The 27,207-nt window shown below is 53.7% G+C and overlaps 1 protein-coding gene across 1 annotated transcript; it reads right to left on the minus strand.

Moving 5' to 3' along the window:
- Window positions 1-505: 505 nt before the first annotated feature.
- LOC147086353 (vacuolar protein sorting-associated protein 45-like) lies at window positions 506-26,124 on the minus strand. Its single transcript, XM_085978416.1, has 6 exons — window positions 25,923-26,124; window positions 24,778-24,912; window positions 22,585-22,645; window positions 14,307-14,386; window positions 13,596-13,664; window positions 506-909 (listed from the first exon to the last, which is right to left on the minus strand). Exons 1-6 carry the CDS (start codon window positions 26,013-26,015, stop codon window positions 616-618), a joined length of 732 nt encoding a protein of 243 aa, XP_085834542.1. The 5' UTR covers window positions 26,016-26,124; the 3' UTR covers window positions 506-615.
- Between the last annotated feature and the right edge of the window lie 1,083 nt (window positions 26,125-27,207).

Genomic DNA, 27,207 nt, shown 5'->3' on the forward strand with positions numbered 1-27,207 from the left:
CTCCCTCTACATTGTCCCATCAAACACTCCCAGGGCAGGTACAGCACGGGTTAGATACAGAGTAAAGCTCCCTCTACACTGTCCCATCAAACACTCCCAGGGCAGGTACAGCACGGGTTAGATACAGAGTAAAGCTCCCTCTACACTCTCCCATCAAATACTCCCAGGGCAGGTACAGCACGGGTTAGATACAGAGTAAAGCTCCCTTTACACTGTCCCATCAAACACTCCCAGGGCAGGTACAGCACGGGTTAGTTACAGAGTAAAGCTCCCTTTACACTGTCCCATCAAACACTCCCAGGGTAGGTACAGCACGGCTTAGATACAGAGTAAAGCTCCCTCTACATTGTCCCATCAAACACTCGATGTGCTTATGATGTAGACTCTGTAACTGACCCGACTGTACCAGTGAGGGATTTTACATTTCGCACGTGAGCCATCCTGTGGCTGTTGTTCAGAGTGCGTTCGGTGTGCGGATCCCAGGTGGGCTCTGAGTGGGGCCATGGTTTACCACCAGTCACTGCCACAGTGGGCCCAACGATGAGAGAATTCAGTCCGATTCGGACTGCAACAGAAGCTTCTTTCATGGTAAGCAGAGTCCCCTTCGAGCGTGAGTCAATGAAGTGGAATTTGTTCAGACAGGTGCGCCGTGCAATCTTCACCCACTGTTCCCACCATCACTGTAATGCTACTCCGGACAGAACTGTCTCCATCCCCCCTCCACCGGTGACCATTCTCACACACACGCGACACACCAATTGGCTGCATCACCTTGACGCTCTCTGCAAGCCTCTTGGCCATGTCCGAGGATAGCTGGTAACGGATCATGGGGCATTTCTTCAGCGACAGGAGCACCGCAGTCAGCCCCTGGGTGGCTCTTGCCAAAAGTGCAGGGTTCCAGTTCCGGGCCTGGTGATAAGGAGACACGGCATTAACCCCTTCACATCCACAATCACATCATCAGCAAATAAACAGACAGGCATGAGAAAACATCAAACTGGTGTCCATGTCAATGGGGACTTAACTATTGTACCTATCATTAACATCAAACACTCCCAGGGCAGGTACAGCACGGGTTAGATACAGAGTAAAGCTCCCTCTACACTGTCCCATCAAACACTCCCAGGGCAGGTACAGCACGGGTTAGATACAGAGTAAAGCTCCCTCTACACTGTCCCATCAAACACTCCCAGGGCAGGTACAGCACGGGTTAGATACAGAGTAAAGCTCCCTCTACACTGTCCCATCAAACACTCCCATGGCAGGTACAGCACGGGTTAGATACAGAGTAAAGCTCCCTCTACACTGTCCCATCAAACACTCCCAGGGCAGGTACAGCACGGGTTAGATACAGAGTAAAGCTCCCTCTACACTGTCCCATCAAACACTCCCAGGGCAGGTCCAGCATGGGTAAGATACAGAGTAAAGCTCCCTCTACACTGTCCCATCAAACACTCCCAGGGCAGGTACAGCACGGGTTAGATACAGAGTAAAACTCCCTCTACACTGTCCCATCAAACACTCCCAGGGCAGGTACAGCATGGGTTAGATGCAGAGTAAAGCTCCCTCCACACTGTCCCATCAAACACTCCCAGGGCAGCTACAGCACGGGTTAGATACAGAGTAAAGCTCCCTCTACACTTTCCCCATCAAACACTCCTGGGGCAGGTCCAGCATGGGTTAGATACAGAGTAAAGCTCCCTCCACACTGTCCCATCAAACACTCCCAGGGCAGCTACAGCACGGGTTAGATACAAAGTAAAGCTCCCTCTACACTTTCCCCATCAAACACTCCTGGGGCAGGACCAGCATGGGTTAGATACAGAGTAAAGCTCCCTCTACACTGTCCCATCAAACACTCCCAGGGCAGGTACAGCACGGGTTAGATACAGAGTAAAGCTCCCTTTACACTGTCCCGTCAAACACTCTCGAGTCCTCACTCTGGTTGGACACTGCTGCTTTCAGTCTCGAGGGAGGCTCAATGTTTGAGGTGTTCAGCTCCCCTCCCTTCTCCAGGCAACCCCACCTGCACGGCACTCACCCTCTCCCCGCCTCAAAGAGTTCTCTTTCCTGATGTTCATCAGTGGAAACAATTGGCTGAAGATGTTTAGAAATCGTCTTGAGCCAGTGAACGACGGGTCCCGGGTGTAGCACTCACTCGTAGAGACAACTCGGACTGAAATTACCAGCCGCACAATCTTCACTGGGAAGAATGGAAATCACACCACCTTCAGCAGCAACATCCCACCCGCCGTCCACAGATACAACAAGCAGGAGGGGAATCTCACACACCCACCGTCCACAGATACAACAGGCAGGAGGGGAATCTCACACACCCACCGTCCACAGATACAACAGGCAGGAGGGGAATCTCACACACCCACCGTCCACAGATACAACAGGCAGGAGGGGAATCTCACACACCCACCGTCCACAGATACAACAGGCCGGAGGGGAATCTCACACACCCACCGTCCACAGATACAACAGGCTGGAGGGGAATCTCACACACCCACTGTCCACAGATACAACAGGCCGGAGGGGAATCTCACACACCCACCGTCCACAGATACAACAGGCTGGAGGGGAATCTCACACACCCACTGTCCACAGATACAACAGGCCGGAGGGGAATCTCACACACCCACCGTCCACAGATACAACAGGCAGGAGGGGAATCTCACACACCCACTGTCCACAGATACAACAGGCAGGAGGGGAATCTCACACACCCACTGTCCACAGATACAACAGGCGGGAGGGGAATCTCACACACCCACCGTCCACAGATACAACAGGCAGGAGGGGAATCTCACACACCCACCGTCCACAGATACAACAGGCAGGAGGGGAATCTCTCACACCCACCGTCCACAGATACAACAGGCGGGAGGGGAATCTCACACACCCACCGTCCACAGATACAACAGGCGGGAGGGGAATCTCACACACCCACCGTCCACAGATACAACAGGCAGGAGGGGAATCTCACACACCCACCGTCCACAGATACAACAGGCGGGAGGGGAATCTCACACACCCACCGTCCACAGATACAACAGGCGGGAGGGGAATCTCACACACCCACCGTCCACAGATACAACAGGCAGGAGGGGAATCTCACACACCCACCGTCCACAGATACAACAGGCGGGAGGGGAATCTCACACACCCACCGTCCACAGATACAACAGGCGGGAGGGGAATCTCACACACCCACCGTCCACAGATACAACAGGCCGGAGGGGAAACTCACACACCCACCGTCCACAGATACAACAGGCAGGAGGGGAATCTCACACACCCACCGTCCACAGATACAACAGGCGGGAGGGGAATCTCACACACCCACCGTCCACAGATACAACAGGCAGGAGGGGAATCTCACACACCCACCGTCCACAGATACAACAGGCAGGAGGGGAATCTCACACACCCACCGTCCACAGATACAACAGGCCGGAGGGGAATCTCACACACCCACCGTCCACAGATACAACAGGCAGGAGGGGAATCTCACACACCCACCGTCCACAGATACAACAGGCAGGAGGGGAATCTCACACACCCACCGTCCACAGATACAACAGGCAGGAGGGGAATCTCACACACCCACCGTCCACAGATACAACAGGCGGGAGGGGAATCTCACACACCCACCGTCCACAGATACAACAGGCGGGAGGGGAATCTCACACACCCACCGTCCACAGATACAACAGGAGGGAGGGGAATCTCACACACCCACTGTCCACAGATACAACAGGCAGGAGGGGAATCTCACACACCCACCGTCCACAGATACAACAGGCAGGAGGGGAATCTCACACACCCACCGTCCACAGATACAACAGGAGGGAGGGGAATCTCACACACCCACCGTCCACAGATACAACAGGCAGGAGGGGAATCTCACACACCCACCGTCCACAGATACAACAGGCAGGAGAGGAATCTCACACACCCACCGTCCACAGATACAACAGGCAGGAGGGGAATCTCACACACCCACCGTCCACATATACAACAGGCAGGAGGGGAATCTCACACACCCACCGTCCACAGATACAACAGGAAGGAGGGGAATCTCACACACCCACCGTCCACAGATACAACAGGCAGGAGGGGAATCTCACACACCCACCGTCCACAGATACAACAGGCAGGAGGGGAATCTCACACACCCACCGTCCACAGATACAACAGGCGGGAGGGGAATCTCACACACCCACCGTCCACAGATACAACAGGCAGGAGGGGAATCTCACACACCCACCGTCCACAGATACAACAGGCCGGAGGGGAATCTCACACACCCACCGTCCACAGATACAACAGGCAGGAGGGGAATCTCACACACCCACCGTCCACAGATACAACAGGCAGGAGAGGAATCTCACACACCCACCGTCCACAGATACAACAGGCAGGAGGGGAATCTCACACACCCACCGTCCACAGATACAACAGGCGGGAGGGGAATCTCACACACCCACCGTCCACAGATACAACAGGCGGGAGGGGAATCTCTCACACCCACCGTCCACAGATACAACAGGCGGGAGGGGAATCTCACACACCCACCGTCCACAGATACAACAGGCAGGAGGGGAATCTCACACACCCACCGTCCACAGATACAACAGGCAGGAGGGGAATCTCACACACCCACCGTCCACAGATACAACAGGCAGGAGGGGAATCTCACACACCCACCGTCCACAGATACAACAGGCGGGAGGGGAATCTCACACACCCACCGTCCACAGATACAACAGGCAGGAGGGGAATCTCACACACCCACCGTCCACAGATACAACAGGCAGGAGGGGAATCTCACACACCCACCGTCCACAGATACAACAGGCGGGAGGGGAATCTCACACACCCACCGTCCACAGATACAACAGGCAGGAGGGGAATCTCACACACCCACCGTCCACAGATACAACAGGCAGGAGGGGAATCTCACACACCCACCGTCCACAGATACAACAGGCAGGAGGGGAATCTCACACACCCACCGTCCACAGATACAACAGGCAGGAGGGGAATCTCACACACCCACCGTCCACAGATACAACAGGCCGGAGGGGAATCTCACACACCCACCGTCCACAGATACAACAGGCGGGAGGGGAATCTCACACACCCACCGTGCACAGATACAACAGGCGGGAGGGGAATCTCACACACCCACCGTCCACAGATACAACAGGCGGGAGGGGAATCTCACACACCCACCGTCCACAGATACAACAGGCAGGAGGGGAATCTCACACACCCACCGTCCACAGATACAACAGGCCGGAGAGGAATCTCACACACCCACCGTCCACAGATACAACAGGCCGGAGAGGAATCTCACACACCCACCGTCCACAGATACAACAGGCGGGAGGGGAATCTCACACACCCACCGTCCACAGATACAACAGGCAGGAGGGGAATCTCTCACACCCACCGTCCACAGATACAACAGGCAGGAGGGGAATCTCTCACACCCACCGTCCACAGATACAACAGGCGGGAGGGGAATCTCACACACCCACCGTCCACAGATACAACAGGCGGGAGGGGAATCTCACACACCCACCGTCCACAGATACAACAGGCAGGAGGGGAATCTCTCACACCCACCGTCCACAGATACAACAGGCGGGAGGGGAATCTCACACACCCACCGTCCACAGATACAACAGGCAGGAGGGGAATCTCTCACACCCACCGTCCACAGATACAACAGGCCGGAGGGGAATCTCACACACCCACCGTCCACAGATACAACAGGCCGGAGGGGAATCTCACACACCCACCGTCCACAGATACAACAGGCGGGAGGGGAATCTCACACACCCACCGTCCACAGATACAACAGGCGGGAGGGGAATCTCACACACCCACCGTCCACAGATACAACAGGCAGGAGGGGAATCTCTCACACCCACCGTCCACAGATACAACAGGCAGGAGGGGAATCTCACACACCCACCGTCCACAGATACAACAGGCGGGAGGGGAATCTCACACACCCACCGTCCACAGATACAACAGGCGGGAGGGGAATCTCACACACCCACCGTCCACAGATACAACAGGCAGGAGGGGAATCTCACACACCCACCGTCCACAGATACAACAGGCCGGAGGGGAATCTCACACACCCACCGTCCACAGATACAACAGGCAGGAGGGGAATCTCACACACCCACCGTCCACAGATACAACAGGCAGGAGGGGAATCTCACACACCCACCGTCCACAGATACAACAGGCAGGAGGGGAATCTCACACACCCACCGTCCACAGATACAACAGGCAGGAGGGGAATCTCACACACCCACCGTCCACAGATACAACAGGCAGGAGGGGAATCTCACACACCCACCGTCCACAGATACAACAGGCAGGAGGGGAATCTCACACACCCACCGTCCACAGATACAACAAGCAGGAGGGGAATCTCACACACCCACCGTCCACAGATACAACAGGCGGGAGGGGAATCTCACACACCCACCGTCCACAGATACAACAGGCAGGAGGGGAATCTCACACACCCACCGTCCACAGATACAACAAGCAGGAGGGGAATCTCACACACCCACCGTCCACAGATACAACAGGCCGGAGGGGAATCTCACACACCCACCGTCCACAGATACAACAAGCAGGAGGGGAATCTCACACACCCACCGTCCACAGATACAACAGGCAGGAGGGGAATCTCACACACCCACCGTCCACAGATACAACAGGCAGAAACATAGAAACATAGAAGATAGGGGCAGGAGTAGGCCATTCGGCCCTTCGAGCCTGCTCCGCCATTCAATGAGATCATGGCTGATCATCCAAATTCAGTACCCTGTCCCTGCCTTCTCCCCATATCCCTTGATCCCTTTAGCCTTAAGAAATATATCCAACTCTTTTTTGAATATATTTAATGAACTGGCCTCCACCGCCCTCTGTGGCAGAGAATTCCACAGGTTCACCACTCTCTGGGTGAAGAAATTCCTCCTCATTTCAGTCCTAAATGGCTTACCCCTTATCCTTAGACTACGACCCCTGGTTCTGGACTCCCCAGCCATCATAAACATCCTTCCTGCATCTAGTCTGTCCAGGCCTGACAGAATTTTCTAAGTTTCGATGAGATCCCCTCAATCTTCTAAACTCCAGTAAGTATAAGCCCAATCGACACAATCTCTCCTCATACGTCATTCCTGCCATCCCAGGTATCAGCCTGGTGAATCTTCGCTGCACTCCTTCCATGGCAAGAACGTCCTTCCTCAGGTAAGGCGACCAAAACTGCACACAATACTCAAGGTGCGGTCTCACCAAGGCCCTGTACAACTGCAGCAAGACATCCTTGTTCCTGTACTCAAACCCTCTTGCTACGAAGGCCAACATACCATTTGCCTTCTTAACCGCCTGCTGCACCTGCATGCTTACCTTCAGCGACTGGTGCACAAGAACACCCAGGTCTCTTTGCACTTCCCCTTCTCCCAATCTATTGCCATTCAAATAATAATCTGCCTTCCTGTTTTTGCCACCAAAGTGGATAACCTCACATTTATCCACATTATAGTGCATTTGCCATGTTTCTGCCCAATCACCCAACCTGTCCAAATCGTACTGGAGTTTCACGACATCCTCCTCACAGCTTACCCTCCCACCCAGCTTTGTGTCGTCTGCAAATTTGGAGATATTACATCCAATTCCCTCGTCCAGATCATTAATATATATAGTGAACAGCTGGGGTCCTAGGACCGATCCTTGCGGTACCCCACTAGTCACTGCCTGCCACTCGGAAAATGACCCGTTCATTCCAACTCTTTGCTTTCTGTCCGCCAACCAGTTCTCTATCCAAGTCAATACCTTGCCCCCAATCCCATGTGCCTTAATTTTGCACGCTAATCTCTTATGCGGGACCTTATCGAAAGCCTTCTGAAAGTCCAAATACACCACATCCACTGGTTCTCCCTTATCTATTTTACCAGTTACATCCTCAAAGAATTCCAGTAGATTAGTCAAGCATGATTTACCTTTTATAAATCCATGTTGACTTTGTCCGATCCCGTCACTGCTTACCAAGTGCTCTGCTATTACAACTTTTATAATAGATTCTAGCATTTTCCCCACTACCGATGTCAGGCTTACCGGTCTATAATTCCCCGCTTTTTCTCTGTTGTGTATGTAATATGTGTGCTACTTTGAACCTATGGACAGGACTGCACTACTTGTAGGGCGTAGTGATACGCAGTACCACTCCTGGCCATAGGGGTATAAATAGTACTGTGGGTACTGATCTCCCCTCAGTTCCTGCCTGTGGGCATGAAGTAAAGGCCTACGTATAGTCCCTACCTCCAACCAGTAAAGACCTGTTTGAGTTATACGTTTAAGTCTTTGTGTTAATTGTTCAATACAATACACATACTTAACACTGGCGACGAGTCAGGTTCTTACCCTGCGGCAGTTGAAGAGAGGTTTCAAACATCACCACCCCACTAGAAGCGACAGGCTTTAGGACTCTGAAGCCTCCATCAGCGACTCAGCACTGGAGTGCAGCAGCCATCCTGACAGCTTCCAGCGACTGACAGAAGTCTTTCTGCAGTTTCCTTGTTCAACCTAGGTGGTGGCTGCAAAGACAGGGCTGGGGAAGTTGGAGAAGATAAGGGCGATCGCAATCCCTGATAAGAGCCGCGGTGAAACGCGCGAGCGGGTAAGCCAGAGCCTGGGAGGGAGCGAGCAAGAGCCGCGCGAGCGGGTGAGCCAGAGGCCGGGAGCCGCTTCAAGTGCGAGGCGCAGCGCGGGCCAGCGATCGGGACCAAAGATAAGGGCCGCACTCGGACTGAAAGGCGCGGCGGCTGCAGAAGCTCAAGGTGCGAGAGCCGCGGTGCACAGCGCGGGCTATCGATCGCGGCGAAGATAAGGGCCGCACTCGGGGGCTGAAGGGAGACGGCGTCGGGGGACGGGTGAAGACCGCCAAGCGCGGGAAAACCGCCATTTTGTGGGCGGAGGACGACGGCAAGAGCGGGAAGCCGCCATCTTTGATAACAAGTAAACAAAATAAAATCTGAGAAATTGCAAATCTACAATGCCTAAACACGGGAATATTAGCACCTTTGATAGTGACCTCGAAGATTGGGCCATATATGTTGAAAGAGTAAAAAATTATTGTAAGGCCAATAAAATTCGTGACCAAGATAAAGCTCTAACATTATTAAATTTAATGGGTGCGAAGACATACGGGCAATTGAAACACCTGTTATCACCAGATGAACCGGCGGATAAGACGTTCGATGAGATTGTTACTGTCCTGAAAGATCATCTAAACCCCACGCCGCTGATGCTAGCGGAACGATTTAAATTTTACGACAGAAGGCAGCTACAGCATGAAAGCAATGCTGAATATTTGCTGGAATTGCGTAAATTAGCGAAATATTGCCAGTTTGGAACGGGACTGACAGAGGCACTACGAGACAAATTTGTGTGTGGTTTATTTAAACAGGATACACAAAAGCGACTGCTCGAGGAGAATGAGCTGACGCTTGAGAAGGCGGTCACTATGGCAGCAGCATACGAAGCCGCAGCGAGAGGCACGGCAGTAATGCAGCTACGGTCACCGGAGCTCAGTGCACACAAATTGGGTGTGAGTTCTGGCAAATGTTATCGTTGTGGAAAGACAACGCATGATCAGAACCAGTGTTGGTTTAAAAACCAAGAATGTAGAACTTGTGGTAGGCTTGGACATATAGCTAGAGTATGCAGGTCAGGGAAGAAGACCAGCAACAAGAAGTCACCGCAAGGAAAATACGCAAAGGTACACAAGGTGACCGAACAGGAGCCCGATTCAGACGCTAGCAGTAATGAACTGGCTAGCTTAAGCTGTAATGAACTGGCTAGCTTAAGAGTACTCAACGCTGGTAAGGGTGCAGACCTCCAGACAATTTGGGTCACTCTTCAGATAGAAGGAGTCCAAGTAAAACTGGAATTGGACACTGGATCGGCATTGACGGTCATAAATAAGAAAGATTACGGAAAGTTATTCCAACATATTCCCCTACAGGATACGGGGATTATATTGAAAACATACACGGGGCAAAGAGTGTACCCCATCGGGAAAATAGAGGTTGCAGTGGTCCACAAGGGCGAAGACAGTCAAATAATGGACTTATATGTGATATCTGAAGGAGGTCCTCCACTACTAGGACGGGAGTGGATTAGGAAAATGAATATGGACTGGCATTTCCTACAAACAATAACGAGTGAGAACTCGGTGAAGATAGTCGGCCCAGACTCTGGAACGGATGATGGTAAGCCCAACTCAGGTGCAAAAGACAAAGTTTCAGCACAGAATTCCACTGAGCAACAACAACATAGTTTAACTGTGGATTCTGAGTCTGGCAAGTCTACTGATGTGCCCATTTCTGAGGGACACCGGGCTCGAACTCAACTCCATTTCAAACTACAACAGCAATTAGAACAAATGCTTCGCCGTTTTGAGCAAGAGTTGAATGCAACGAAAGAGTTCTTTGATATAGAGTTGGAGAATCTGGAAAGACAACAGAAGCAGCTGATAGAGAAAATGGAGCAGGAGCACACAAAACTTCTGATGTCAGAGGAGTTAACGGTCAGCCAACTCCTGCATATGCTGAAGGACAGGACTCTGAAATGGGAAAAACTTGAACACGAACTTCAATATTCAAACGAAAGGGGTTCGAAGCTCTCAAAGGTTATTGGAAGAGCTGAGGTGGCAACACAGACTGAGATGACTGCAACAGAGCAGCCCTTGGATGCCAAAAGTACGCTGACTCACGTCAACGTAGAACAACAGACCGCTGAAACATCTGCTCCGGTAGAGGGATTGAATAGTCCGATCAATCAATCTCCAAAAGAAGTTGAAGTAGTAAAATCTCAAATGAGGTCATTAGTAAACGACTTGCTGAAAGCCCAGAAAAAGCTGGATGAAGAGGTACGCATGAAGAAGTCTCTTCAGGAAAGATGTCTGGACTTGGAACAAAAGCTGGCTAACGCCCAGCTGGGTATGGAGGAAATAGAAGACCCTCTCGCTGGCCTAGATCAGGACGACACCGAATATTACTATGTCCTGTCCTGCCCAACTTGTAACTTCGACTCCCACCATACAGAAATCATGGAGGAGCACCGAAAGTCTACGGAACATCGGGAGAAGGTGGCTCTACTACGGAAAAAGGAGGAAGAGAAGGAGGAACTGCGCATGCAGCTGGCAGCTGACAGTGGAGCCCAGAGAGTCTCCAAGAAGCAGAAAAGGAAAAGTCGAAACAGAAGATGACCCATCTGAACCATTATTACCTCTACCAGATCACACACGTGGTCCCTCCGAACGGAGCCAATTCAGTTCGGAAGTTCAAACTGTTAAATCCATGGAAGGACTATTGAATGAGTCACTCCAGCAACGTGAACCGACTACACCACAGAGATTGAATCTGTGAACTGTTTTCCGCAGAGACTGAATCTGTGATCTGTTTTGACATGAAGTTATCTATGTATCTATGTTATTCTGTTATGTAAACCTGAAGTTATATATGTTATTACGTTATGTTAAATGGGGAGATGACTGTAAAGCTAGGAAGGGAGGAATGTTGTGTATGTAATATGTGTGCTACTTTGAACCTATGGACAGGACTGCACTACTTGTAGGGCGTAGTGATACGCAGTACCACTCCTGGCCATAGGGGTATAAATAGTACTGTGGGTACTGATCTCCCCTCAGTTCCCGCCTGTGGGCATGAAGTAAAGACCTACGTATAGTCCCTACCTCCAACCAGTAAAGACCTGTTTGAGTTATACGTTTAAGTCTTTGTGTTAATTGTTCAATACAATACACATACTTAACATTCTCGACCACCTTTTTTGAATAGTGGGGTAACATTAGCTACCCTCCAATCCATGGGTACTGTTCCAGAGTCTATCGAGTTCTGGAAGATGACCAGTAATGCATCTACTATTTCCAGGGCCACTTCCTTAAGTCCCCTGGGATGTAGATTATCAGGCCCTGGGGATTTATCAGCCTTTAGTCCCATCAATTTTCCTAACACCATTTCCCGACAAATACTGATTTCTTTCAGTTCCACCCTTTCATCAGGCCCTATGTTCCCCGGCATCTCTGGGAGGTTATTTGTGTCCTCCTTTGTGAAGACAGAACCAGAGTGTGAATTTAGTTGGTCTGCCATTTCTTTGTTTCCCATTATAAATTCCCGATTCTGACTGTAAGGGACCTATGCTTGACTTCACCAATCTTTTTCTCTTCACATATCTATAAAAGCTTTTACAGTCAGTTTTTATGTTCCCTGATAGCTTACTCTCATATTCTATTTTCCCTTTCTTAATTAATCCCTTTGTCCTCCTTTGTTGAATCCTAAACCGCTCCCAATCCTCAGGATTATTGCTTTTTCTGCCCAATTTGTATGTCGTTTCCTTGGATCTTATGCTATCCCTAATTTCCCTTGTTAGCCACGGTTGAGTCACCTTTTTTGTTTTATTTTTATGCCAAACTGGGATGAACAAATTCTGTAGCTCATCCATTCGGTCTTTGAATGTTTGCCATTGCCTATCCACCGTCAACCCTTTGAGTGCCATTCCCCAATCAATCCTACCCAACTCGCTCCTCAGACCATCGTAGTTTCCTTTATTTAAATTGAGGACCCTGGTCTCTGAGTCAACTAATTCATTCTCCATCTTAATGAAGAATTCGATCATATTATGATCGCTCCGACCCAAGGGGCCTCTTACAACAAGATTGCTAATTAATCCTTTGTCGTTACATAATACCCAGTCTAAGATGGCCTGATCTCTGGTTGGTTCCTCGACATATTGGTCCAGGAAACCATCCCGTAAACACTCCAGGAATTCCTCCTCCACAGTATTGTTACTAATTTGGTTGGCCCAATCTATATGTAGATTAAAGTCACCCATGATGACTGCTGTGCCCTTATTGCACGCTTCTTTAATTTCCCTTTTAATGCCATCCCCAACCTCCGCCTTACTGTTGGGAGGTCTATAAACCACTCCCACTAATGTTTTTTTCCCCTTAGTATTTCTCAATTCTACCCATACAGATTCCACATCATCAGAGCTAATATCCTTCATTACAATTGTATTAATCCCTTCTTTAACCAGTAATGCTACCCCACCTCCCTTTCCTTTTTGCCTATCTTTCCTGAATATCGAATACCCCTGGATGTTGAGTTCCCAGTCTTGGCCATCCTTGAGCCACGTTTCCGTAATCCCAACCAAATCATATTCGTTTACCTCTATTTGCGCAGCCAATTCGTCCACCTTATTACAAATGCTCCTCGCATTAAGACACAAAGCCTTCAGGCTTGTTTTTTTAACGCTCTTAGACCTATTAGAATTTTATTTACTGTGGCCACGTTTGATTTTAAACCGTTGATTTCTCTGACTGCCACTTTTGTTTTTCTCCTTCCTATCTTTTGCTTTTATCCTGGTTTCCCTTTCCTCTGTCTCCCTGCTCAGGTTCCCAACCCCCTGCCATTTTAGTTTAAACCCCCCCGAACAGGCAGGAGGGGATTCACACCGACACACCGCCTGCTTACCTGAGCGCAGCCCGTTAGATTGAGGGAAAACACGTGAGGACTCACAGCGATAAAATCTCCATAAAACTCCTAAAAGAGCCAGAATGAGAAGTTAACGAGAGGCGGGAGGAGAATTATAGAATCATAGAATGGTTACTGCACAGGAGGACATTCGGCAGGTCGAGCCGGAGCCGGCTCTCTGCAGGAGCTCTTCAGCTAGTCCCACTCCCCGATAAAACAGGCAGCGAGGGCAATTCTGGGCTATTGTTCTGTTCAAAGTATTCAACTCTGTCAGAGTGTGTGGACCCAGTTACAGGGGGTTCAAGGGGACCCGGACCCAGTTACAGAGGGTTAAAGGGGACCCGGACCCAGTTACAGAGGGTTAAAGGGGACCCGGACCCAGTTACAGAGGGTTAAAGGGGACCCGGACCCAGTTACAGAGGGTTAAAGGGGGCCCGGACCCAGTTACAGAGGGTTAAAGGGGACCCGGACCCAGTTACAGAGGGTTAAAGGGGACCCAGACCCAGTTACAGAGGGTTAAAGGGGACCCGGACCCGGTTGCACAGGGTTCAAGGGGACCCGGACCCGGTTACACAGGGTTCAAGGGGACCCGGACCCGGTTACACAGGGATAAATGGGACACGATACCAGTTACACAGGAATCCCCTTTAACCCACCTCAGACCCGCCCTCCGTCCGCTAAAGGGAGAGAGCTGATCGTCACGCCACGCACCTGAACTTCGGAGACAACTTCGTGCTCATCAGCCTCCGCCAGGGACTTAATGTCGCTCTTACTGATCACATTACTGAAATCTGCAAACAGAGAGTCAGAGACAGAGTGATGGATGCTCGCAGCCAGCGACTGAAACTCAACCCGGTGCCGGGCGATAGCAAGAGCCTGCTCCACGCTCGACCGCGACTCCACGGGGTCCAAGCCACACAGGGCAGCAAGGAGCCCAGGTTCCATCCCCAACCTGTGCCCTGTCCCGGGTCACTGGGACCCTCTCGAGACCCCTGTCCCGGGCGAGACCCCAGCCCGGGTCACTGGGACCCTGGCGAGACCCCTGTCCCGGGTCACTGGCGAGACCTCAGCCCGGGTCACTGGGACCCTGGCGAGACCCCTGTCCCGGGTCATTGGGACCCTGGCGAGACCCCTGTCCTGGGTCACGGGGACTGTTGAGTCTGTGTCCCCCAGTTATGCTTATTATAAATCACTGGACACAGACAACAAGAATAACTTTAACAGGTCTTTACTATTCGGAGGTCAGGGCTGAACTGCCCAGCAAATCACTACACAACGTTTACATACCGGTGTGGTCGCCACCGGTATTACAGTATTACAGTATACAGCAGCCAAGAGAAAGTAGTACATCTCTTAAGGTAGTTCTCTTAAGGTGGAACAGGTTACATACACCACAATCCTCCCTTTTTAGCTTAACAGTGTATATCCCCATTTAACATAATATAATAACATATATATATATATACTTCATTCATGCAAAACAGTTCAAAGATTCAGTCTCTGAGGAGGCCTCCTGATTCGAGTTGGATAACGCCTTTCAGGGGTCTCTGATTCTCGTTGCTGGGGTGACTCATCTAGTTGGTCTCTTATGGATTGGACATCATCATCAGGTACATTCACTTCTGAGGTAGATGCTTCAGGTTCACTAACTTCTTCCACGGTTGTCTCTGCCATAGCCATGGGTTCGACCCTTGTTCTCGATTCTACCAGTTGGTCAGCATGACGTCGTATTACATTTTCACCAATATCTACCGTGTACATCAGGGGTCCTTGTCTGGCCCGAATTGTTCCAGATTGCCATTTCTCATTTTTATAGTCCCGGGCTAACACTGGTTGTCCTATTTCAAAACTCCGAGTGGTCTTGTTATTTAAATGCTGGAACTGTTTGTTTTCGACTTCCCTCCGCACATTTGGTTTTAACAAGTCCAACCTGGACCGCAACCTCCTGTTATAGAACATCATGGCAGGACTTTGGTTTGTCACTGCATGAGTGGCGTTTCGATATGCCAGTAGGAAATTGTCCACCTTGTGTTGTAGTGGAATCTGATCTTCGCTCATGGCCTTTATTGCTTTTTTGAACGTTTGTACAAATCTCTCGGCCAACCCGTTTGTAGCCGGATGATATGGGGCAGAGGTATAATGTTTCACCCCATTCTTCTTCATGAATTTCTGGAATTCTTCTGACACGAACTGCGGTCCGTTGTCTGAACATATTTGTTCTGGCAATCCATTTCTTGCAAATATCGTTCTTAGCACCGCGATCGTCTTTTCCGAGGTAGTGGTAGTCATCTTAATCACTTCTGGCCATTTAGAATGTGCGTCCACCGCAATTAAAAACATGGAGTCCATGAATGGACCAGCAAAGTCAATATGTACACGTTGCCATGGGGTTGAAGGCCATTCCCATGGATGCAGCGGTGCAATCAGAGGTGCATTTTGAACTTTTTGGCACCCTGAGCAGCTTTTCGTCAGATCCTCTATCTGTTGGTCGATACCCGGCCACCACACATAAGCCCTAGCAAGGCTTTTCATCTTGACTCCCCCCAGATGACCTTCATGCAGTTCCTTTAGAACTCTCTCTCTTAACTTAGGAGGAATAATCACCCTTGTTCCATACATCAATGTTCCTTGACAGACGGACAGCTGTTCTCGTCTTGCTGAGAATGCCGGTAACAGTGGATCACCATGTGCTGGCCATCCTTTCACTGTCAATTCGTAGACCCGGGACAGTGTCGGGTCGTTCCTGGTTTCTCTTTCAATACTTGCATTGGTGACTGGTAAACATTCGATGATGGTCGAGTGAAATAACTCAACAGGATCAACCGTCGGTGCCTCCTCCTCTGTAGGTAGTGGCAGGCGCGACAGCCCATCAGCATTACCATGCTGCTTTGTACCTTTGAATTCAATCTGATATTGATGTGCCCCTAGGAAAATGGACCATCTCTGGAGCCTCTGTGCTGTCATTACCGAAACACCCTTCTTAGGGTTAAAAATGGATACCAACGGCTGGTGGTCTGTCAGTAGCGTAAACTTTTGGCCCTGCAGGTAATGATTAAACTTCTTTACTCCCCACACAAGGCTGAGAGCCTCCCTATCTATCTGAGCATAGTTGCGCTCAGCGGAGGTCAATGATCTGGATGCGAACGCGACTGGCCTCTCCAAGCCATTTGGCAACTTGTGTGAGAGTACTGCCCCAATACCATATGGAGAAGCATCACAAGCCAAACGAATAGGCAGTGTTGGGTTGAAGTGAGCCAACACTTCCTCTGAGGTGATCAATGCCTTGCTTTTGCGAAAGGCCCTCTTACAGTCCTCGCTCCACTTCCATGGTACTCCCTTCTGCAAAAGAGCGTTCAGCGGGTGCAGCACCGTGGATAAATTTGGCAGAAACTTATGGTAATAGTTAATCAACCCTAGGAACGACCTCAACTGGGATACATTATCCGGAGCGGGAGCCTTCACAACAGCTTCGATCTTGTCAGGAGACTTAGAAAGCCCCTCCTGGTCAATGACATGACCACAGTACGAGATCCGCTTCTGAAAGAACTCACATTTCTGGCGATTAACTCGAAGTCCATATTCTTTCAATCTGGTGAGCACCAGTTCCAAATTTGCAAGATGTTCCTCATCATCATCTCCTGTAATCAGAATATCGTCCAGGTAACATTGTGTGCCTGGAATTCCCTGTAATACCTGCTCCATGGCCCTCTGCCAAATTGCTGGAGCCGATGCCACTCCAAAAACCAGTCTATTATACCGATACAAGCCTCTATGCGTGTTGATCGTGAGATACTGGCGTGACTCTTCCTCAACTTCCATCTGTAAGTACGCCTGCGCCAGGTCTATCTTGGTGAAGTGTTTCCCGCCAGACAACGAAGCGAACATATCCTCAATCCGCGGAAGCGGATATTGCACCGTGTGAAGCACCGGATTAACAGTGATCTTGAAATCTCCACAGATGCGAACCTTCCCCGGTTCCCCCGGCTTGTTGCTCGATGAACGCTTCATGACGGGAACAATGGGCGTGGCCCACTCACTCCAGTCCACCTTAGACAGTACTCCTGAATGTTCTAGCCCTTCCAGCTCAGCTTCCACAGCAGGTCGTATCGCATAAGGTACCGGTCTGGCTTTGAAAAATTTCGGGTTTGCATGTTCTTCAACCTTGATGGTTGCCGTAATTCCTCTCACAGTCCCTGTTGGAACACCTCTTTAGCATCGTCCAATATTCTGGACAATCGTTTAGGTTTGACATCTTTTTTACCGGAATCTACCGTTAGTGCTTTTAAGGAATGCCAGTCCATATTTATTCTCCTGATCCACTCCCGTCCCAGTAGTGGTGGACCTCCCTCAGGTAGCACATATAAGTCCATTCCTCGGCTTTCTTTGCCCTTGTGGACCACCTTTACCTTTACGATGGGGTATACTCTTTGCCCCGTGTATGTTTTCAATACAATCTCCGTATCCCGTAGGGGAATATGTAGGAATAACCTTTTGTAATCTTGCTTATTCATGACCGTCAATGCCGATCCAGTGTCCAATTCCATCTTCACTTGGACTCCTGCTATCTGAAGTGTGACCCAGATAGTTTGGAGGTCTGCTTCATTACCCACATTGTGTACTCTTAGACAACCCAGTTCCTTACGGCTGGAGTCTGAATCTGACTTCTGTTCATCCGAACTGTTCTCTGTCACCTTGTGTACCTTTCTGCACTTTTCCTGCGGTGACTTTTTGTTGCTGGTCTTCTTTCCTGACCGGCATACTTTAGCTATGTAACCAAGCCTGCCACATTTTCTGCATTCCTGATTTTTGAACCAGCACTGGTTCTGATCGTGCGTTGTCTTTCCACAACGATAACACTTTACTGCACCCAAGGCCATTTGATTGGTGCCGAGTTCCGATGACCTTAGCTGCATTTCCGCAGTGCCTCTCGCTGCGGCTTCGTGCGATGCTGCAATAGTGACAGCTTTATCAAGCGTAAGCTCATTCTCCTCTAGCAGTCGCTTTTGTGTTCCTTCTTTTAACAATCCACACACAAATTTATCTCTCAGCGCATCTGCTAGTCCTGTTCCAAACTGACAGTACTTTGATAGCTTACGCAGTTCAATTAAGAATTCAGCGTTGCTTTCTTCTTTCAGCTGCGTTCTTCTGTAAAATTTAAATCGTTCCGCTATCAGCAGCGGCGTGGGGTTTAAATGATTTTTCAGGACAGTAACAATATTCGCGAAAGTCTGATCCGCCGGTTTATCTGGTGATACAAGGTGCTTCAATAGCCCGTACGTCTTCGCACCCATTGAGTTTAATAAGGTTAGTGCTTTCTTATCATCTGGTACCTCATTTGCTTTACAATAAACTTCCATGCGTTCTACATACGTGGCCCAATCTTCGACATCGCTATCAAAAGCATTGATGTTACCATGTTTAGGCATCCTTGCAAGTTTCTTTAAATTTTCTTTTTTCCAAAATGGCGGCTTCCCGCGCTTGTCTTCTTCCCCCGCCTACTAAAATGGCGGCTTCCCGCGCTTGGCGGTTTTTCCCGCGCTCGTCTTCTTCCCCCGCCGACTACAATGGCGGCTTCCCGCGTTTGCCTTCTTCCCCCGCTGGCTGCAATGGCGATTGCCGTGCTGCTGCCGTTCTCGCCTCCCCAGCGGTTCTCAATTCCCCGACGCTGCTTTTGCTCCCCCGCGGTTCCCGTGGGCATTCACGCTTCCCCTGCTGTTGCGCCTCTCAGCCCCGCTTGCAGGCCGGTCCTTTACATCGGCTGCGGTTGAGTTCTCCGCGGTTCTCGTGGCCTTAACGCTGCCCCAGTCGCTGCGCCTCTCGGCCCCGATTGCAGCCCGGCCCTTTTCACCGGCCGCGGTCGAGTTCTCCGCCCTTTTTCCTCCGTTTTCCCTCCCCTACTCCACAGCCAACGCGGCCGACTTTCTGCTCGTGTCGCTGATCGGCTTACCCACCACCGTGGTAGAAGGGATGATCACTGCCTGTCGCTGATGGAGGGCTTCGTGGTCAGAATTTTTCTTTTTAACCTGGGTTCTCGATGCCTCCCGTGCGATGTGGTGCTCAGCAGGATGATGAGGGCGGATGCCTCTTCTCGACGCCCGTTCTGAGGACGAAGCTGCCTTGGATGTAAAACTGCCGCAGGGTAAGATCAGACTCGTCGCCACAGGTTGAGTCTGTGTGTCCCAGTTATGCTTATTATAAAACACTGGACACAGACCACAAGAATAACTTGAACAGGTCTTTACTATTCGGAGGTCACGGCTGAACTGCCCAGCAAATCACTACACAACTTTTATATACCGGTGTGGTCACCACCGGTATTACAGTATACAGCAGCCAAGAGAAAGTAGTACATCTCTTAAGGTAGTTCTCTTAAGGTGGAACAGGTTACATACACCACAGGGACCCTGGCGAGACCCCTGTCCCGGGTCAGTGGGACCCTGGCGAGACCCCTGTCCCGGGTCAGTGGGACCCTGGCGAGACCCCTGTCCCGGGTCAGTGGGACCCTGGCGAGACCCCTGTCCCGGGTCAGTGGGACCCTGGCGAGACCCCTGGCCCGGGTCACTGGGACCCTGGCGAGACCCCTGTCCCGGGTCACTGGGACCCTGGCGAGACCCCTGTCCCGGGTCAGTGGGACCCTGGCGAGACCCCTGGCCCGGGTCACTGGGACCCTGGCGAGACCCCTGTCCCGGGTCACTGGGACCCTGGCGAGACCCCTGTCCCGGGTCACTGGGACCCTGGCGAGACCCCTGTCCCGGGTCAGTGGGACCCTGGCGAGACCCCTGGCCCGGGTCACTGGGACCCTGGCGAGACCCCTGTCCCGGGTCACTGGGACCCTGGCGAGACCCCTGTCCCGGGTCACTGGGACCCTGGCGAGACCCCCGTCCCGGGTCAGTGGGACCCTGGCGAGACCCCCGGCCCGGGTCAGTGGGACCCTGGCGAGACCCCTGGCCCGGGTCACTGGGACCCTGGCGAGACCCCTGTCCCGGGTCACTGGGACCCTGGCGAGACCCCTGTCCCGGGTCACTGGGACCCTGGCGAGACCCCTGTCCCGGGTCACTGGGACCCTGGCGAGACCCCTGTCCCGGGTCACTGGGACCCTGGCGAGACCCCTGTCCCGGGTCACTGGGACCCTGGCGAGACCCCAGCCCGGGTCACTGGGACCCTGGCGAGACCCCTGGCCCGGGTCACTGGGACCCTGGCGAGACCCCTGTCCCGGGTCACTGAGACCTTGGCGAGACCCCTGTCCCGGGTCACTGGGACCCTGGTGAGACCCCGGACCCGGGTCACTGGGACCCTGGCAAGACCCCTGTCCCGGGTCAATGGGACCCTCTCGAGACCCCTGTCCCGGGTCACTGAGACCTTGGCGAGACCCCTGTCCCGGGTCACTGAGACCTTGGCGAGACCCCTGTCCCGGGTCACTGGGACCTTGGCGACACCCCTGTCCCGGGTCACTGGGACCTTGGCGACACCCCTGTCCCGGGTCACTGGGACCCTGGCGAGACCCCTGTCCCGGGTCAATGGGACCCTCTCGAGACCCCTGTCCCGGGTCACTGAGACCTTGGCGAGACCCCTGTCCCGGGTCACTGGGACCCTGGCGAGACCCCAGCCCGGGTCACTGGGACCCTGGCGAGACCCCTGGCCCGGGTCACTGGGACCCTGGCGAGACCCCTGGCCCGGGTCACTGGGACCCTGGCGAGACCCCTGGCCCGGGTCACTGGGACCCTCTCGAGACCCCTGTCCCGGGTCACTGGGACCCTGGCGAGACCCCTGTCCCGGGTCACTGGGACCCTGGCGAGACCCCTGTCCCGGGTCACTGGGACCCTGGCGAGACCCCTGGCCTGGGTCACTGGGACCCTGGCGAGACCCCTGTCCCGGGTCACTGGGACCCTGGCAAGACCCCTGTCCCGGGTCAATGGGACCCTGGCGAGACCGTCAATGGGACCCTGGCGAGACCGTCAATGGGACCCTGGCGAGACCCCTGTCCCGGGTCACTGGGACCCTGGCGAGACCCGTGTCCCGGGTCAATGGGACCCTTTCGAGATCCCTGTCCCGGGTCACTGGGACCCTCTCGAGACCCCTGTCCCGGGTCACTGGGACCCTCTCGAGACCCCTGTCCCGGGTCACTGGGACCCTCTCGAGACCCCTGTCCCGGGTCACTGGGACCCTCTCGAGACCCCTGTCCCGGGTCACTGGGACCCTGGCGAGACCTCTGTCCCGGTCACTGGGACCCTGGCGAGACCCCTGACCCGGGTCACTGGGACCCTGGCGAGACCCCTGGCCCGGGTCACTGGGACCCTGGCGAGACCCCTGTCCCGGGTCACTGGGACCCTGGCGAGACCCCTGTCCCGGGTCACTGGGACCCTGGCGAGACCCCTGTCCCGGGTCACTGGGATCCTGGCGAGACCCCGGCCCGGGTCACTGGGACCCTGGCGAGACCCCTGGCCCGGGTCACTGGGATCCTGGCGAGACCCCGGCCCGGGTCACTGGCGAGACCCCTGTCCCGGGTCACTGGGACCTTGGCGAGACCCCTGTCCCGGGTCACTGGGATCCTGGCGAGACCCCGGCCCGGGTCACTGGGACCCTGGCGAGACCCCTGTCCCGGTCACTGGGACCCTGGCGAGACCCCTGTCCCGGTCACTGGGACCCTGGCGAGACCCCGGCCCGGGTCACTGGGACCCTGGCGAGACCCCTGTCCCGGTCACTGGGACCCTGGCGAGACCCCTGTCCCGGTCACTGGGACCCTGGCGAGACCCCAGCCTGGGTCAGTGGGACCCTGGCGAGACCCCTCGCTGAGCGTTACCCCTCCTTGAGCTCAGTGCACTCCAGCCTATTGTGGCCACCAGCTGAGTTCAGCCACCTCAGCAGAGGCCGGGGAGGAACCTGGGCCTCGCCGCCCAGATATGCTCAGTGACTCACATCCCCCGAGCCATGGGGCGAGCTGCTTCTCCCACACAACTGTCGGTCAGTGACGGGACTGTCCAATACTCACAGACAAAGAACAGGCCGTACTTGGGTCGCCGCAGCTCCTGTATCAGAAACTCCACATTCTCCTAGAAAAGGCAAATGAGCAATGAGAGGAGGAAAAATGCAACTGGTTTTACAGTGATCTGAACCCCAGCATCGCAGCGACCCCCTCACCTCACTGCGACCCCAAACCCCACCCCACCGTGACCCCTCACCTCACCGCGACCCCCAAACCCAACCCCACCGCGACCCCCAAACCCAACCCCACCGCGACCCCTCACCTCACCCCGGCCCCTCACCGCAACCCCTCACCTCACCCCCCAAACCCCACCCCACCGCGACCCCCAAACCACAGCATCGCAGCGACCCCTCACCTCGATCCCCAAACCCCAGCATCGCAGCGACCCCTCACCTCACCGCGACCCCAAACCCCACCCCACCCCCTCACCGCGACCCCCAAACCACATCTCACCCCCAAACCTCACCGCGACCCCCAAACCCCACTCCACCCCCAAACCTCACTGCGACCCCTCACCTCACCGCGACCCCCAAACCCCACCTCACCGCGACCCCCAAACCCCACTCCACCCCCAAACCTCACTGCGACCCCTCACCTCACCGCGACCCCCAAACCCCACCTCACCGCGACCCCCAAACCCCACTCCACCCCCAAACCTCACTGCGACCCCTCACCTCACCGCGACCCCCAAACCCCACCTCACCGCGACCCCCTCATCTCACTGCGACCCCCAAACCCCAGCCCACCCCCTCACCTCACCGCAACCCCTCACCTCACCGCGACCCCCAAACCCTACCATCGCAGCGACCCCTCACCTCACCACGACCCCAAACCCCAACCCACCCCCTCACCGCGACCCCCAAACCCCATCTCACCCCCCAAACCTCACCGCGACCCCCAAACCCCACCATCGCAGCGACCCCTCACCTCACGACCCCTCACCTCACCGCGACCCCAAACCCCACCCCACCCCCTCACCTCACCGCGACCCCCAAACCCCACCATCGCAGCGACCCCTCACCTCACCGCGACCCCAAACCCCACCCCCTCACCTCACCACGACCCCCAAAACCCCACCTAGAATCATAGAATGGTTACAGCAGAGGGGGCCATTCGGCCCGTCGAGCCCGTGCCGGCTCTCTACAAGAGCACTTCAGCGAGTCCCACTCCACCGCCCTTTCCCCGTAGCCCTGCACATTTTTTTCCTTCCGGTACTTATCCATTTCCTTTTTGAAAGCCATGATTGAGTCTGCCTCCACCGCCCTTTCAGGCAGTGCATTCCAGATCCTAACCACTCGCTGCATAAAAAAGTTTTCCCTCATGTCTTCTGCCAATCACCTTAAATCCGTGTCCTCTGGTTCTCGACCCTTCAGCCAATGGGAACAGTTTCTCTCTATCTACTCTGCCCAGACCCCTCATGATTTTGAACACCTCCATCAAATCTCCTCTCAACCTTCTCTGCTCCAAGGAGAACAACCCCAGCTTCTCCAGTCTATCCACGTAACTGAAGTCCCTCATCCCTGGAACCATTCTCGTAAATCTTTTCTCCACCCTCTCTAAGGACATCACATCCTTCCTAAAGTGCAGTGTCCAGAATTGGACACAATACTCCAGTTGAGGTTCATCATAATTTCCACACCTTTTGAACTCTATACCTCTGTTTATGAAGCCCAGGATCCCATAAGCTTTATCTACTTTCTCAACCTGCCCTGCCACCTTCAACAATTTGTGCACATATACCCCCAGATCTCTCTGTTCATGCACCCCCTTTAGAATTGTACCATTTTAGGTTACAATACCTCTCCTCGTTCTTCCTAATAAAATGTATCACTTTGCACTTTTCTGCATTAAATTTCATCTACATGTCCAGCCTGTCTCTGTCCTCTTGAAGTCTATCACTATCCTCCTCACTGTTCACTATACTTCCAAGTTTTGTGTCATCTGCAAATTTTGAAATTGTGCCCTGTACTCCCAAGTCATTTATATATACACACACACACCTTCTCACCAGTCTCCTCATTCCCAGACACAACAAACCCTCAACCTTTGCATTAATGAAACTGCAGAAGTCCCGACTGACCCGTGTTGTCCCTCTCTCCGGGCTGCGAGCTGCATCTGCCTGTCTGCCCGGGCAGGGTGCAGGAGTAGAGTGGATGGCAGCACTCGATGTGGGGCAGGCAGTCAACGGGCGATGCTTACCTTGGTGGGCCGCAGGAAGCAGATGGCTTTCAGGTGCTTCATGGTCTCGCGGTTCGTGGAATCAATGCGCTCGAAGAGGTAAACCTCCTTCTGCAGGATCTCGGACTGTGTGTACACCATACTCACGATGCTGGTCTGTGCAAAAAGAAAAAGACTTGCATTTATATGGTGCCTTTCACAACCACCGGGCATCCCAAAGCACTTCACAGCTACTTTTTGCACTAGTCACTGTTGTAATGTGGGAAACGCTGCAGCCAATTTGCACACAGCAAGCTCCCACAAACAGCAAAGTGATAATGACAGGATAATCTGTTTCAGTGATGTTGATTGAGAGATAAATACTGGCCCCAGGACACCGGGGAGAACTCCCCCTGCTCTTCTTCCAATAGTGGCCATGAGATCTTTCACATCCACCTGAGAGCAGACGCTGCCTCGGTTTAACTTCTCGTCTGAAAGACAGCCCCTCCAACAGTGCGGCGCTCCCTCAGTACCGCCCCTCCAACAGTGCAGCGGCCCCACAGTACCGCCCCTCCGACAGTGCGGTGCTCCCTCAGTACCGCCCCTCCGACAGTGCGGTGCTCCCTCAGTACCGCCCCTCCGACAGTGCAGCGGCCCCACAGTACCGCCCCTCCGACAGTGCGGTGCTCCCTCAGTACCGCGCTCCCTCAGTACTGCTCCTCCCACAGTGCGGCGCTCCCTCAGTACCGCCCCTCCGACAGTGCGGCCCCACAGTACCGCCCCTCCGACAGTGCGGCGCTCCCTCAGTACCGCCCCTCCGACAGTGCTGCGCTCCCTCAGCACCGCCCCTCCGACCGTGCGGCGCTCCCTCAGCACCGCCCCTCCGACAGTGCGGCGCTCCCTCAGCACCGCCCCTCCGACAGTGCGGCGCTCCCTCAGCACCGCCCCTCCGACAGTGCGGCGCTCCCTCAGCACCGCCCCTCCGACAGTGCGGCGCTCCCTCAGCACCGCCCCTCCGACAGTGCGGCGCTCCCTCAGCACCGCCCCTCCGACAGTGCGGCGCTCCCTCAGCACCGCCCCTCCGACAGTGCGGCGCTCCCTCAGTACCGCCCCTCCGACAGTGCGGCGCTCCCTCAGTACCGCCCCTCCGACAGTGCGGCGCTCCCTCAGCACGGTCCCCCGCTCACCGTCTCCTTGTCCATCAGCAGCACCTTCATGCCGGGCCCGCTCTCCTCGATCATCTTGGAGACATACTGCTTGACGGCGAGCACCGCGTTCATGGCTCCGGCTGAAGGGAGGCACTGAGCCGGTCTGTCGCCGCCCGCTCCCCGCCTCGGCGCACAACCTCCAGCCAGGGCCGCGGGGCAGGCCGGGAGTTGTAGTTCCCCCAGCCCACCGCCGCGCCCACCGCGCCTGCGCCCGAACTACAAGCCCCGGCTTGCACCGCGCGCGGCCGGCTGTTCCCCCCAGATTGCCCGGATGTTGTGTTGTCAACACTGCCGCCCAGAGGTCGGTTCATGGTTTCACAGGCAGCTCACTACCCTCTCCGGCGGGCGGGCGGGCAACTTTTTAAATTTTGCACAGGAGTGCAAATGGATTGTGGAGACTCCAGACTTAAAGCCATCAATGTCAGATAGTCACCAAGAAATCCAGTAGGGAATTCAAAAGAAACGTCTTTAACAAAAGAAAGACTTGCATTTCTCCAGCGCCTATCACGACCACCGGACGTCCCAAAGCGCTTTACGGCCAATGAAGAACTTTTTGAAGTGTGGTCACTGTTGTAATGTAGGAAACGCGGCAGCCAAATTGCGCACAGCAAGCTCCCACAGACAGCAATGTGATTAAGACCACATCATCTATTTTAGTGATGTTGGTTGAGGGATAGAGAGAGAGCCCCAGGTGGGCAGAGGAAACGCTTCAAGGACACCCTCAAAGCCTCCTTGAAAAAGTGCAACATCCCCACCGACACCTGGGAATCCCTGGCCCAAGACCGCACAAAGTGGAGGAGAAGCATCCGGGAAGGTGCCGAACACCTCGAGTCTCTTCGCCGGGAGCAAGCGGAAGCCAAGCGCAGGCAACGCAAGGAGCGCACGTCAACCCAAGCACCCCACCCACCCGCCCCTTCAATCAGGTCTGCCCCACCTGTGACACAGACTGTAGGTCCCGCATTGGAGTCATCAGTCACCCGAGAACTCATTTTTAATGTGGAAGCAAGTCATCCTCGCTTCCGAGGGACTGCCTAAGAAGAAGAAGGTTGAGGGATAAATATTGGCCCCAGGACATCGGGGATAGAGTGGTGAGAATGTGGAACTCGCTGAGGCCAATGCATTTAAGGGGAGGCTAGACAAGCTTTAGATGAGAAACGACAGGAGGAGGCTCGTGTGGAGCATAAATGCCGGCATGGACTGGTTGGGCCGAATGGCCTGTTTCTGTGCCGTATATCCGATGTAATCCTATGTAATAGTCAAGGCT

Source organism: Somniosus microcephalus, unplaced genomic scaffold (assembly GCF_052327205.1).
Source record: "Somniosus microcephalus isolate GS21.2 unplaced genomic scaffold, FLI_Smic_1.0 unresolved_chr7, whole genome shotgun sequence".
Lineage (NCBI taxonomy): Eukaryota > Metazoa > Chordata > Chondrichthyes > Squaliformes > Somniosidae > Somniosus > Somniosus microcephalus.

Excerpts from the sequence above, each read along its gene's own strand:
- LOC147086353 (XM_085978416.1), bottom strand. The coding sequence starts at position 26,015 with ATGAACGCGGTGCTCGCCGTCAAGCAGTATGTCTCCAAGATGATCGAG. Across the intron at positions 24,913-25,922 it reads TGCTGATGGACAAGGAGACG|ACCAGCATCGTGAGTATGGT; the intron begins GTGAGCGGGGGA and ends CTTTTTGCACAG. Across the intron at positions 910-13,595 it reads ATCTAACGGGCTGCGCTCAG|GCCCGGAACTGGAACCCTGC; the intron begins GTAAGCAGGCGG and ends CCTTATCACCAG.